This window comes from Silene latifolia, chromosome 2 (assembly GCF_048544455.1).
Source record: "Silene latifolia isolate original U9 population chromosome 2, ASM4854445v1, whole genome shotgun sequence".
NCBI lineage: Eukaryota > Viridiplantae > Streptophyta > Magnoliopsida > Caryophyllales > Caryophyllaceae > Silene > Silene latifolia.
The window spans coordinates 165,306,405-165,319,511 of NC_133527.1; the positions used below are offsets into that span (position 1 = coordinate 165,306,405).

The 13,107-nt window shown below is 39.7% G+C and overlaps 1 protein-coding gene across 3 annotated transcripts; it reads right to left on the reverse strand.

Moving 5' to 3' along the window:
- Positions 1 to 984: 984 nt before the first annotated feature.
- On the reverse strand, positions 985 to 10,126 carry LOC141643273 (DNA-directed RNA polymerase II subunit RPB1-like). 3 transcript variants are annotated; one of them, XR_012543672.1, is made up of 16 exons: positions 9,774 to 10,126; positions 9,399 to 9,659; positions 8,282 to 8,575; positions 8,034 to 8,192; positions 7,780 to 7,941; positions 7,477 to 7,697; positions 7,256 to 7,397; positions 6,825 to 7,160; positions 6,445 to 6,731; positions 5,930 to 6,188; positions 2,747 to 5,829; positions 2,348 to 2,398; positions 2,121 to 2,171; positions 1,901 to 1,953; positions 1,627 to 1,736; positions 985 to 1,115 (listed from the first exon to the last, which is right to left on the reverse strand). XR_012543672.1 is itself a non-coding variant. In XM_074452354.1 (15 exons), the coding sequence occupies exons 1-14, from the start codon at positions 9,855 to 9,857 to the stop codon at positions 1,935 to 1,937; spliced, it is 5,409 nt and encodes a 1,802-aa protein (XP_074308455.1). In that variant the 5' UTR covers positions 9,858 to 10,126; the 3' UTR covers positions 1,452 to 1,736; positions 1,901 to 1,934. The 3 variants fall into 3 exon arrangements, 2 of the variants coding, with proteins under 2 accessions (XP_074308455.1, XP_074308456.1); XM_074452354.1 differs by lacking the exon at positions 985 to 1,115 and having other exon boundaries at positions 1,452 to 1,736; XM_074452355.1 differs by lacking the exons at positions 985 to 1,115; positions 1,627 to 1,736 and having other exon boundaries at positions 1,903 to 1,969; positions 9,774 to 9,954.
- Between the last annotated feature and the right edge of the window lie 2,981 nt (positions 10,127 to 13,107).

The window sequence follows — 13,107 nt, forward strand, 5'->3', positions numbered from 1 at the left end:
ATACTGATTTCGGCTTGAAAACCCGAATACACTTAAATGACTTTGTGATCAAAATCACCAACAAAGTATGTATTGTCATCCACTCAACTTTATCATCATGTACACATATTGCTTTCACCCAAGAAATGCTACCTTGACTGCTAGGCTGTTTACCAGAGATTGATTTCTCGGTTTTCCATTTTAGTGTGCTGTCAGGGGGTTCGCCTCAATTAACTTGGCCAGCGGAAAATCTGTGATGCTGTTTGTAGTATTTTTAGGATTATATTGCATGTTTTTTTCTTGATTATTCTGTATTTCAGCCCTATTTAATTCGGGGAAGTGACAAATAAGCCTCATACGTTTGCCACTATGTGCAAATTAGCCCATAACTTTCGACATGTGCATATTAACCCCATACCTTTAAGTGTTGGTGCAAATTACCCCCATTTAATTTATTTGGCTAATATTTGATATATTATTCTGTTTTTTTTATCCATTTAGTTTTCCCATTTTATTAAAAATTGTTATTTGGACTAATCTACCCTTTCCACCCTTTACCCATTACCATTATTAATCCTGACGAAGATCAGAGCGGGAAAGAGCGGATGTAACACTTTGACACTTTGTAGACATACATGCGAAGATCTGTTGATGCTATCTCCTTCATGTTTTATTTTCCGCCTTTGCTGGACTCGGAGTTACCAAAGAATCGCTTTCAAGCACGATTCTTCTTCATGATAGATGAACCAATTCAACCAAAACCTTAAGGTGATGGTTGAGTTGGTTCATCTATCATGGTATCAGAGCCAGTGTGACCGAAGGTCACGGGTTCAAATCCTGGCAACCTCAAAACTTCTCAAAAACTCGAAGTGGAATTCAAAGACACGATGACGGGGAGCGGTGCAGACAACCAACCACTCTTCAAGCCCAATGGGCATTTGAGTGAGGGAGCGTAATAGGAATATTTATAATAGTTGGTCCTCAACCATCACATTCTTTCAGCTAGATTTGTGATTTAAACAAGTAAGATACAGTTAGCGATCCTTATTTCTATAGAGCTGCTGAATGAAATAGACAAACGTAAAGTCAGGCGAGTGAACTGAATCTGGCCAACCAAATCGGCTAAATTCGACAATCTATCCATAGTATTTAACTTTCCATGTTCCGGTTCAGTGCTATTGGGTTTCATTGCTGTACACTCCGAAACCACTTTCAATAGTTCACACAAATATTTCACTTGAGAAGAGGGAAATGAGTTGGTGATAATCCCAGTCATTCGAAGAGTCTTGAATCCAATGATCAGAAATCGATCGTCACCAGGTTAGCAAACATGCCAAGTTAATCTAAGACTAGTATAGATCCGTGAATACACCCCTTAAAGAGACAGTTTAAAAGAGATGAGGTGAAAAGATGAGATTATTTTTGAATCATTGAAAGGCGAGATTGTTTCTGGAAGATGAGTTAGAGACTTAGAGGTGAGATTATTTCCGTCAATTTTTCCATTATTATTTACAAACAGTATTTTTTTTTAACAATATGGCTACAAACCATATTAAATGTCTCTTTAAAGTTTCAGTAAACAAAAACATGGAGCTTTGGCTACATACTAATGTTCTGCTGCATTGTACAGTACACCCACTTTTCAACATCAAAATATGATTCTCAAAGCAAACTCTTCTCGTCTAATTCCATCAGTCATTCATATCTGAAACTTCATCGATTGCCGGCCAGGAGAACTTGGACTGTATTCCGGACTCCTGGCAAGATACATTATTCAGGAAGAGTTCAATAATGCATGTCCCGGCAAGTCCCACCTACCCCGCTCTCCTTTTGAGTCATTACCATACGTTTGTTCAAATTTACGTGTGGAAATGATTTGAAAGGAGGGAGTAACTCGCATAAACATTTAACTTGATCTCACCTCTACTGTGGAGAACTTGGGCTGTATTCCGGACTCAGACCTGAATAGATGGACTGAAGGGAGAGAGGACTATGTCAATAATTTCAAGAAACAAAATCACTGGAGAGTTATAAAAAAATAAATAAGATAATGATGCTCCATGCCATAACACAAGCATTCCTGTGAGTCTCGCTTAGGATGTGTTAAAGACTGATGAAACGGAAAATTAGGCGAAGTATACCTGCTTGGACTGTAGGTTGGGCTTGAAGGCGAGTATGAGGGTGATGTTGGGCTGAGAAAAGAAGAAAACAAGTCACAATAAAATCCAGCTTCAGCTACAGAATCCAATAATAAAATGGAAAATAAGATTATGAAAATGCTTGATATGCCGAAACACAAGCATTCTTGTGAGTCTAGCTGAGCATCGGTTTTAAAAAGGGATGAAACAACAAATCACGCAAATGATACCTGCTTGGACTGTAGCTTGGGCTTGAAGGTGAGTATGAGGGTGATGTTGGGCTGAGAAAAGAAGAAAACAAATCCCAGTAAGATCCAGCTTCTGATAGAGAATCTAGTAATAGCTTAACTATCACTCTATAAGACATTACAACAACAACAACAACAACATCAGAGCCTTAATCCCAAAATGATTTGGGGTCGGCTGACATGAATCATCCTTTCGAACCGTCCATGGGTGAACGCACGCCTCAAAATGCGAATAAAAAAGGGAAGATGAAAAACAAAAAGGAAGAACGAAAATGTAATGGAAAGTCAAGGTGAACTTAGGGGTTTTAAAATCGAATTCCGTCTTTCTTTTATAAAAACATGAAATTTAAATCGACATTCCGATAACAAAAATGGATTTACCTGTAACTTGGAGAAGTTGGACTGTAGGGACTATAGCTCGGAGATGTAGGACTGTAGCTCGGTGAAGTGGGACTATAACTCGGAGATGTAGGACTGTAGCTCGGCGATGTGGGGCTGTAAAATGGTGATGTGGGACTGTAGGAAGGGGATGTTGGACTATAATATGGGGACGTTGGACTGTAAGATGGGGAAGTTGGGCTATAAGACTGGGACGTTGGGCTGTAAACTGGAGAAGTGGGGCTGTAAACAGGCGACGTGGGGCTGTAAGAAGGCGAAGTAGGACTGTAAGCCAATGAACTTGGGATACAGCTCGGGGACTTTGGACTGTAAATTGGAGATGTGGGAGTGTAAACAGGCGACGTGGGGCTGTAAGAAGGCGAAGTAGGACTGTAAGTCGATAAAGTTGGGTTATAGCTCGGGGACGTGGGGCTATAACTCTGCCAAGATGGGATATAGCTCGGTGAAAGAGGACTGTAAAAAGGACTAGTTGGTGAATATTCTGTACTTGACGCTGGTCGATAAACAGATGAAACAGGGTCATAGATAGGAGAGGTAGGGGTATAAATGGGGGACACAGGGCTAGTACAATTAGGTGAAGTAGGGGTCCATATGGGTGATGCGGGACTATAACCAGGGGAATCAGTAGTATACGCACCAGTTGCACGTAGACTATAAACAGGAGATGGAGCGGGAGAAAAACAACCAGCAAATGGAGAAAACTGAGCATCATGGATTGGTGAGAAAAGGGGATTGGGGCTACGCATGTAGCTAGGAGACATCATTCTGTCATCATGGTAAGGAGTTTCAGAGATGAGGGATCGAGCAGGTGTCGTGCCAAACTCCAGACCTTCTCCATAATTAGGGAGTTGGAGTTCAATAGCATGACTCAACATCTCCTCGTTAAGATACAATGAACAGCCACCAGTCCCAATCGGTGCAAGTTGCCCTAAAATGATATTTTCTGTTACACCCCTTAGATAATCGGATTCTGCATGAACAGCAGCATCGACAAGGATGTCAACAGTTTCCTCAAAAGAGCACCGCATTAGAGGCCCAGTATCATTCCGATTGATCCCATGACGAGTAATAGGCATCAGATGACCGCGATAAGTCATCGTATCACACAATATTGCCAAATGTCGATAGTTCACATATGACCCATCAAATGATATCACAACTCGTAATTCATCTAGCAAAGCCTTGCGGACAGCCTCAATTCCAAGGACTTCCATAATCTCAATCAAGTGATTACTCGTCGTCCTTGTGGCATCAACATCTTCATGACACATAACCGACAAAAGATTTACACCTTCAGTATCCAGCATCCACTCAGTCTCAGATGTAAAACCTTTCTGCTCATCAAACTTATTGACTTTGGTCTGTTTAATAAACACCTTATTGATATCTACAATGCCTTTGAGCGTCATCTCTGTCAGCATGTTACCAGCAACCTTTTTCAGGAACGCGTCATCGTCAGAAAACTTATCCAGCATCTCTGTCTTTGAAGTGTCATCATTCATCATACGAATACGAAGTATAAGTTTTTCAGCATTGTCATCATTGAAAATACATGTCAAATCATCACCGAATTCCTGGTTGATCTTCTCAGCAATATCAGCCATGCTCAATTTTTTATCAACCATCATTTCACGATTCAGCTCTACGCGAAGCAACCAGGGCGAAATTTTATCAGGCGAAACCTCTTCATCTGGCATCTCATAGTAGGACCTGACCAAATCGACATCCTCGTCAATTATTGTGGTCATAGGTACTGGATCGTACCAGACTTCAAAGGCATGTGTCACACAACGTAGAGTAGTATATTCTAAAGCGCACTGGACATTTTTGGCGCTTTCCTTGGTTCCGCTAACTTGAGGTTTCAAGAAGACAGACAAGGACGGGGTTTTAATCTTCTTTGCCACATTGACAATCTCAGTCAACCTTGGAACACCCAGAGTGACATTCTTGGCACTGACACCAGCATAATGGAAAGTGTTGAGTGTCATTTGAGTAGCAGGCTCGCCAATTGATTGAGCAGCAACACACCCAATCATCTCTCCAGGTGCTACCAGGGACTGTAAAAACCTGGACTCAATCTCACCCACAACCCACTCAAATGCTTCACGATTGAGCTTAAACTCTTTCAGGACACGTTTGCTGGCCAGAGTACTTCGCAGTAAGATGCCGAAGAAGAGGGTGGCGTTCTTCTGAGCCTCCATACTCAGAAAATCATTCCCAGGCACAACTTTTAACCTCTCCTGAAGATTATCAATTGCTTCGACAATTTCTATTGGGTGCATATCAGATTTCTCTCGCATATCGACATTAAAAGTTTTTTGGGCATTCCACAAGAGCCTCTTAAGATTTACAGGCAGTGGCCAAGAGTTGTCACCAGTAGCTGCAATTTCCGTAGCAAGTTGACATCTGTCTTGTTCAAGTTTTTCAATTTCAGCATTAAGCACATTGCGGAACTCACAAATGGTTTTCAGATCATCCACATCATCTTTCAACATATAATCTGGCTCCCAGTTCTCTGCATCAAACTCGTATCTGTATGTCTTGTCAAATTCTGACTTCTTCATTTTCAACAAATCCAACTTCTGGGACTCTATCCATACAGCATCCATGCCATCTTCACCGTAAAGAAACTGAATAACATCCCCAAGGGAGTTTCTAACAGTCCCATCATATTTGACCATAATATCCTCCATTGCCTTTACTAGCCTCCGTTGAATGTAGCCAGTCTCAGAAGTTTTGACAGCGGTATCAATTAAACCTTCTCTGCCTCCCATTGCATGGAAAAAGAACTCCTGAGGTGTCAACCCTCTTAGATAAGAGTTCTCCACAAACCCACGACTCTCTGGCCCATAGTCATCCTTTGTGAAATGAGGCAATGTACGGTTTATAAAATGAAAAGGTATCCGTTTGCCTACGACATTCTGCTGACCCACACAAGCAGTCATCTGGGATATGTTGATAAAACTTCCCTTCGACCCTGCAGTGACCATAGCCTTCAGGTTGTTGCTCTCAGATAAACTCTTCTGTGCAAAACTTCCTGCGTCATCACGAGCTTTGTTCAAAACCTACATAAATCAGATGGGTTCGCATTTAGATAAGCAAGTTAAATTAGAAAATGAAACAATAAAAAGAACACACAAACACAAAGGCGATTCCTTTCAGGACCTGGTTGACTCTGTTTTCAAATGAATCCTTCATTGTACGCCCGGGTTCAGGCTCTAACTGTTTTTCCTGAAAAGCTCTGATAAGATTTTTCACTTCAGTCTTGGCTTTAGATATAGTTTCATTAATAGTTTCCATTGTAGCAGCATCAGCAATTGTATCTCCGATTCCAATACTGAAACTATTCTGTAATAGCCAATAGTTGACAAGCCACTGAGTGTGACCCAAAAATTTGCGAGCTGCATCTGGGCCAACTTCTTCCCTGTATTCATTTTGAAATAGATTATAAGGTAAGACTAAAAATTAAATTGAAATACATTTGAATATGTTTCTTAACTTGGACATCTGATCTAACCCACCACTGCCAGGCAATGTTTTTTACATAATAAAAACAGCAGCATGGTAAAAAAAAAAACAACAACAAATGCAGTCCGACCAAACCACCCGTGGAGTTGAAACATATTTTTCTCTCGTCCACAGTTAGCAAACCAAGAACATAGCAGCAGGGCGTTACATACCATATGACGTGAATCAAACTTCCAGTGGAGGTCCCCAGCGTTTTCTTGCATAATGTGCCGGTTAGTAGCTCCCCTTTCTCAATCAGAACTCGAGTATCACCAGGAGTCAGGAACCCTTTTTCTGTTTCCTGGTGCCATGCTGCAAATCTAACGAGATTTATCTGCTTTGGTATGATAAGATTGAGTACTTGCTTTCCCGTCCAAATAGGCCTGGGCTTCAGAATAGCAGGCTGAGGAATGTTGACACCTAAATCTTCCCACCACATTAGGATATTCATGAAGACATCCTGAAATCGACAAAGCAAAGAAGACATGAAGCCATTAATTGAGAGATTTGAAGCAGATCAAAATAAGTTTTATGAAAGAAAATAAAAAACTACCTTTTCTATAAAAGTATCTCTTTTCGTGATTTTACGGCAACCCAAGAGGGTATCCTGCACAATTCCCATGACAGGTTTGTTTGCTTGTGGAGAGACGATACATTTAGGAACCATCATGAGCTCGAGAACTTCAGCACGAGTCTCCAAAGATTGGGGAACATGCATGTTCATTTCATCGCCATCAAAATCAGCATTGTATGGTGAGGTCACAGACAAATTCAAACGGAATGTGGAATAAGGCATAATCTTTATACGATGCCCCATAATTGACATTTTATGGAGACTGGGCTGCCGGTTGAAAAGCACAAAGTCACCGTCATTCAAATGTCGCTCCACCTAGAGTTTTAACATCAAGAAGATCATGTAAACCTCAATCACTCATAACAAATTCAGCCACAACTGTATAACTACTACATGTATGGAAATTGTACCTTGTATCCAAGCTCCAAATGATGATCACCACTCCTTTTCAAATAGCGGAGATCAAGCCTCTGACCATCATCTCTTATGATATATTTGGCACCGGTTTTACCAGGTGGAGGATGAGGACCGTAGTTGACAAGCTCTTTCAATCTGTAAAGGAAGAGGGCCACCATAAGAGAGAGTTCCGAAAGTAGAAAATTACAAAGATATATCTGGAATAAGTTGGAACCTTTCGATATTATACGGTGTGACAGTCTCAGGGTATGTGAGATTCAAGGCAATACTCCAGGGAACACCTAATTCGTCAATGTTAATGTTTGGGTCAGGTGTAATGACAGTACGAGCAGAGAAGTCGACTCGTTTTCCCATTAAATTGCCTCTTACACGTCCTTCTTTGGCTTTCAGTCTAGTACATATTGATTTGATTGGCCTGCCTGACCGTTGTGTAGCCTGAAAGAAAGCACAATAAATCATCTGACACTTTTAGAAAATCAGACAGAAAGGGGAAGAGACGTGAAAAGAAGGAACCAACCCTTGGCTGCCCAGGCAGCTCGTTGTCAAAATACGTAGCAATATGAAACTGGAGCAGCTGTGCAAACTCAGAGAGAATGTGCGCTGGAGCCCCATTCTTCTCTTGTCTTCGCAAATTATCATTATACCGAATGATCATAGCTAGCTGGTGGGTCAAATCATCCTAAACAAAGTGTCCGAAACGACAAATCAGTACTGTCAATGATCCTAAACAATATATTCCGCCCACACCACATCAAAAGTGTAAATACTTGCCTCGCTCCTTAAGGAAGTTCCCATCGTCACAGATGGTCTTACAGGAGGTGGAGGGATTGGGAGAACTTGAAGAATCATCCATTCAGGGCGAGCATACTTGGGATTAAAACCCAGCAACTGGCAATCTTCATCACTTATCCTCTTCAAAACACCGAGCACCTGAAATGCACAAGTTCACAGCACGATAAATTGATAACCGTGTGCCTGAAACTGTTCAGCAACAAATACAGAGACTAAGTCTATGAAACCTTTTCAGCGGTAAGATGCAGCTTTCTCTCAACAGGCTCTGGAAGCGATTCCTCATCACCATTTTTCTTCTTCTTATATTCAGCTATAATTTTCATGCCATCGATAGAGAAAGTCGGCTGGAGTGCACCACAGCCAGCATGGCTTTTCTTCACAGCCTTATCAGTAATCTCACCTTCCAGATTTATATCATCATCGCCCTCACATTTTTGTTTACTTTTGGAGGCCTCCAAAATTTTCTTTAGCCTACTTTTCGGGTTTCGTATTTTAAGTGCTGTCCTGAATTTGGGATTCTCCTGCCAATATCAGTAACACAAATACAATCAGTTGCAGCTACAGAATCTACCATCACATAAACATAAATCACTGAAGTTTATACACTGAATTGTCGCGCTCTCCAAACTACAAGCTACTCCGTATCATTTATACTAATCTTCTATATACTCTCCGCTAAAATAAAACCATTAAATTATCCAGAAGAAAAATCATCATATCTGCAAGGCGTAAATTAATAAATTTTAAAAGCATTGAAGAATTTTATTATTACACCCAATTAATCGTTACTACTAAATTAATTCACAGCATTTGTACCTACAGTTGCATTGCACTCTCATTCCAAAATTTACCTCCAAATTTATAACATAATAATACTAAAAAAATCTTTAAATATCTTAAAAATCTTGAATTAAAAGAACATTACACTTCAGATTACAAGATAATCAGACTTTAATATATCAACACATCATTGAACAATAACAATACCAAACTCGGTCAATATAATTCAATTTTTAAGCTATCGCTTATCAACACGTCTCCTTAGGACACTTGTTAGAAAAACCGCCAAATTTAACAAACCGAGATCTATATACGTAACATGAGTGCTACTAAACTAGTAATAACTATAATCACCGCCATTTAAGTGCGCATTTAATCATTCTTGAGGGAGACACTCCATTTCTTGATAATATTATGTTTTTAAAATATGTTTCCGTAATCGAATTTTCCATTAACGACGTACTTAGATTCTCCGACTTTAAGTTTATTACTCATTTTAAGTTCATTCATTAACTATAACAAAGTCAAATTAGTTCAATTAGTAGCAATGCGATCAAGAAAGACCTCGTCAGCTAGAATCTTGGAGCAGCCGAAGCAAACGCAACGCAAGATGCTGAGAACTGTCTTTAAGAAAGATATGTGGAACATAGGCTTAGCAAGCTCAAGGTGTCCGAAATGTCCTGGACACTCCATCGTCGCCGCACACGTCTCACAAGTTAGTTTACGGTCAATAGTGCCCAGCCTCGTGTCGCTCAGACCGCCTGGTTTCGGCTTTCCTTTCTCCTTCGTCTCGCTGTACTTGATTTCCACAACAGACATTTGCCGCTGCAATTCACAATATTCATTCAAATTCAAATAACAATAATCATGTTCTTCAATATCTAGTTCTCATATTTTGTAAACTGTATACAATTGTCAAAATTAGGGTTCCGAAATTACAATTTCGTCGGGGCTGAGAATTCCGAACTGGATCATATGAACTTTGGCGACCTCCGCCGGTGAATAAGGAAATCGCGTATCCATGATTAGGAGAAATCAAACTTTTGATCAAATTAAGAATATTTGTTTTTCAAGAAAATCGTAAAATTGTAAACTAAGGTTTGTTTAGTTATGTCCGATTTTAATTTTAAAATTCTACTGTGGTCAGTGTTTGTTAAAAGTTGTTGGAATTTCTGGAAATAGAATCGTAAATTGTAAACAAGTGAAGATTTGAAAAGTTTCTCGCAGAATTCTCTCTTCTCCTCACTTCTCTCTCTACCGCCAATGAAAGAGAAAGAAAAGAAGAAAAATATGAGAATTGACAACCCTTGGGGTTGTATTTATAGACGGCGGCTAGGGTTGCTTCACGCTAGGTTCTCGATGTGGGTTGACCGAAATCCAGAATTAACCCTTTTCGGGATGCTCGGTTTTTGATTTTTATTTTCAAGTTTACCATTGGTCGAATTAGGGCAGAGTACGGATCAGGTATCCGATCCAAACTGTTAGTTCCGATCGGATATCTATATTCGGGTATCAAAAATAATCGGATCGGATACGGGTATCCATCGTATATCCATACTTTTAAATTTACTTTAAAATTAAGTTTGAAACACGATTATATTTATAGTCTTACATGATGATTTTCTCTAGTATTCTTACTCCAATGTTCTCGACATAAAATTTAAGTACCACTTACATATTTCTCTAATATTTTAAACATTAATTAAGTTGTATCAAATACGGAGTAAAATTTTATTTTCTCGAAATGTTACTAGAAAACTATAGTTTCGGATCGGATCGGATATCCAAATGTTTTAACTCTAATATCCATATCCAAACCAAAACCGAAGATTTCGGTTCAGATATCCAAACCAAACTTAACTTTCGGATCGTATATCCAAAAATTCGGATCAGATTCGGATCGGATATCGGATTAATTTGGATAATCGGATTTTTTGCTCAGCCCTAGGTCGAATGGGTGATTTGGATGCATTTGGATTCTCTCTATTACCTCTCATATCCATATTTTTTTAACGATTTAGATTATTTCTAAACACGATTTAACGGTCATAAACAAAAGTAGTGGATGGTGATGTGGGGGTGAAATAATATATAATATACACCTATTATACGGGTTAGATTATTTTAGTTGTGTTATGTAGGTTAGGCTGGGTTTAATGCTTAGTCTAGTTTTGGGTCAAGTCTAATGAGTGATTCCTACTGTTTCCTATCAGGTCCTTTTCAATGGCGTCCCCCAGATCTTTTTTTGTCACGGTGTGGACTTAGACAGGGGGGTCCACTCTCACCATTTTTATTTGTGTTATGTATGGAGGTTTTATCATGTAACATGGTGCGAGGTCAGAGCATGGGTGTTTTCAAGAGTGTTTCTCTACGTCTTGGGGAGGATAATCTAACTCATCTTTTTCTTTGCGGACGATGCGGTTTTCTTTCTTCAGGACCAAAATGACTCGGCAAGTAAATTGAGGGAAATTCTTGATCGTTGTTGCCAGGCTTCTGGTCAAGTCATTAATGAAGAGAAATCTGGTATTTTATTCAACCCAAGTACGAAATTAGCTAAAGCTAGTTGGGCGAAGCCTGAGAAGCCTTAAAATTAAAGGAAATAAAGGTTTGAGAAAATACCTCGGACTTCCTACGAATCTACAAGGGTCGGAAAAGGAACTGTTCAAAGGCATTATTGATCTTGTCATGAAGCGTATTTCCTCATGGAATGGGATTTTTCTGTCTTCAGCTGGAAGGTTGACCTTAATTTCTTCTGTCCTATCAAACCTCTCCAATTATTTTATATCGGTATTCAAAATACCGGTAAGTGTGACAAAGAAGCTAAACGCCTTTTGTCACAATTTTGGTGGGTGGGTTGTAAAGCTGGGAAAGCTATACACTGGTGCAGTAAAAAATTCCTTACTCTTCCAAAGAGCGAAGGTGAGTTTGGTATTCGAAATATTGAGTGTAGAGACCTCACGTCTTTACCTTACGCAGAACTTATTAGAGCTCTTGTGGCTCATGAACTCGTCCTGGAAGATGATGAGGCTGAGTCCAGTAACAACAAGAGTAGGGCTCTACAAGCTTCTGCTAATGAAGATGTCGATGCTAATATTAAAGGACGAAACGGTTTCGTTTGCTAAACGTTTTAAAAGAAGAATTTTTTGAAATAAGCAAACAAAATCAACTAACAATAACAATAACTCCTTCAACAAAAAGGTCTCAGAGTCGAAAAACACGTTTGCTAATAGAGAATGCTTCAAGTGTGGAGAATCCGATCATATGATTAACGATTGTCCCACATGGGAGAAAATTAAAGATAAAACAAAATGTGAAAAGACCAAGAAGGAATTCAAGCAAGCTATGATGGCATCGTGCTGGAGAAATCTTGACACAGAAGATGATAAAGGGTCTGAAGATGAAGAAGTTTCTAATCTATGCTTAAGCAATGTAAGTCTTGACCTAATTTCGGACAATGATGAAGACAACTTGGATTCAAACTACTGCTTTCTAGGAGAATCAGACCCAGATGAATAAGATGAGGTCAGTTATCTTGAGCTTAAGAAGCGTGTTAAGAAATTGTCTAAAAGTGCTTTAATTGAATATTTTGAGCAATCTTTTGATAAATGTCATGAACAAGATTCGGAATTGAAAGATCTAAACGAACAAATTCTTGATGTTGTTGAAGAGAGTCAACTTCTTAAGGCTAAGGCTAAGAAGCTCAAATATAAAGTTACGGCTAATATTGCTACAACTTGTGGACATGGCCCACCTGCAAGCCCATTTCGATCTGTGAACATGCAGCGGTCTTTTGAAAGCCACGCTCGGCGGCGTAAAAATGCTTTCGACCGGGTCGTTTTAGATCGGTCGGTTTCATCTCGGTAAGGGTTTCGAAACGATTAGAGATGTTCGGAGTCGCCACCAAGCATTTGTGGGATGCTTGGAACCCATTCGAATCCACTTTATATCTTGGTCAAAAGAAGCACAAAGCAGGGTTTGATATAGGTACTAAAGATAAGGAATCGTCCCTCTTTAGCATTCTATCTCTAGAATGACTCTCGTACGCCTTGGATAAGGTCGTCCACTATGCAAAGTTTCTGAGTAAGAGGTGAAGGTACGTATTGGGAAGCCCTTTAATCATACACCCAATCCCGCCCGCGGTAGCGACCTCTACTGATCGATCTTGGTTGGTTGAATGCAAAAGTTGATAAAACGGTTTAAATGCATGAATGCGCATCCAAGATTCACAAGATTAGGTCCAAGGTTCACAAAATAAGGTTCAAACATAGACCTG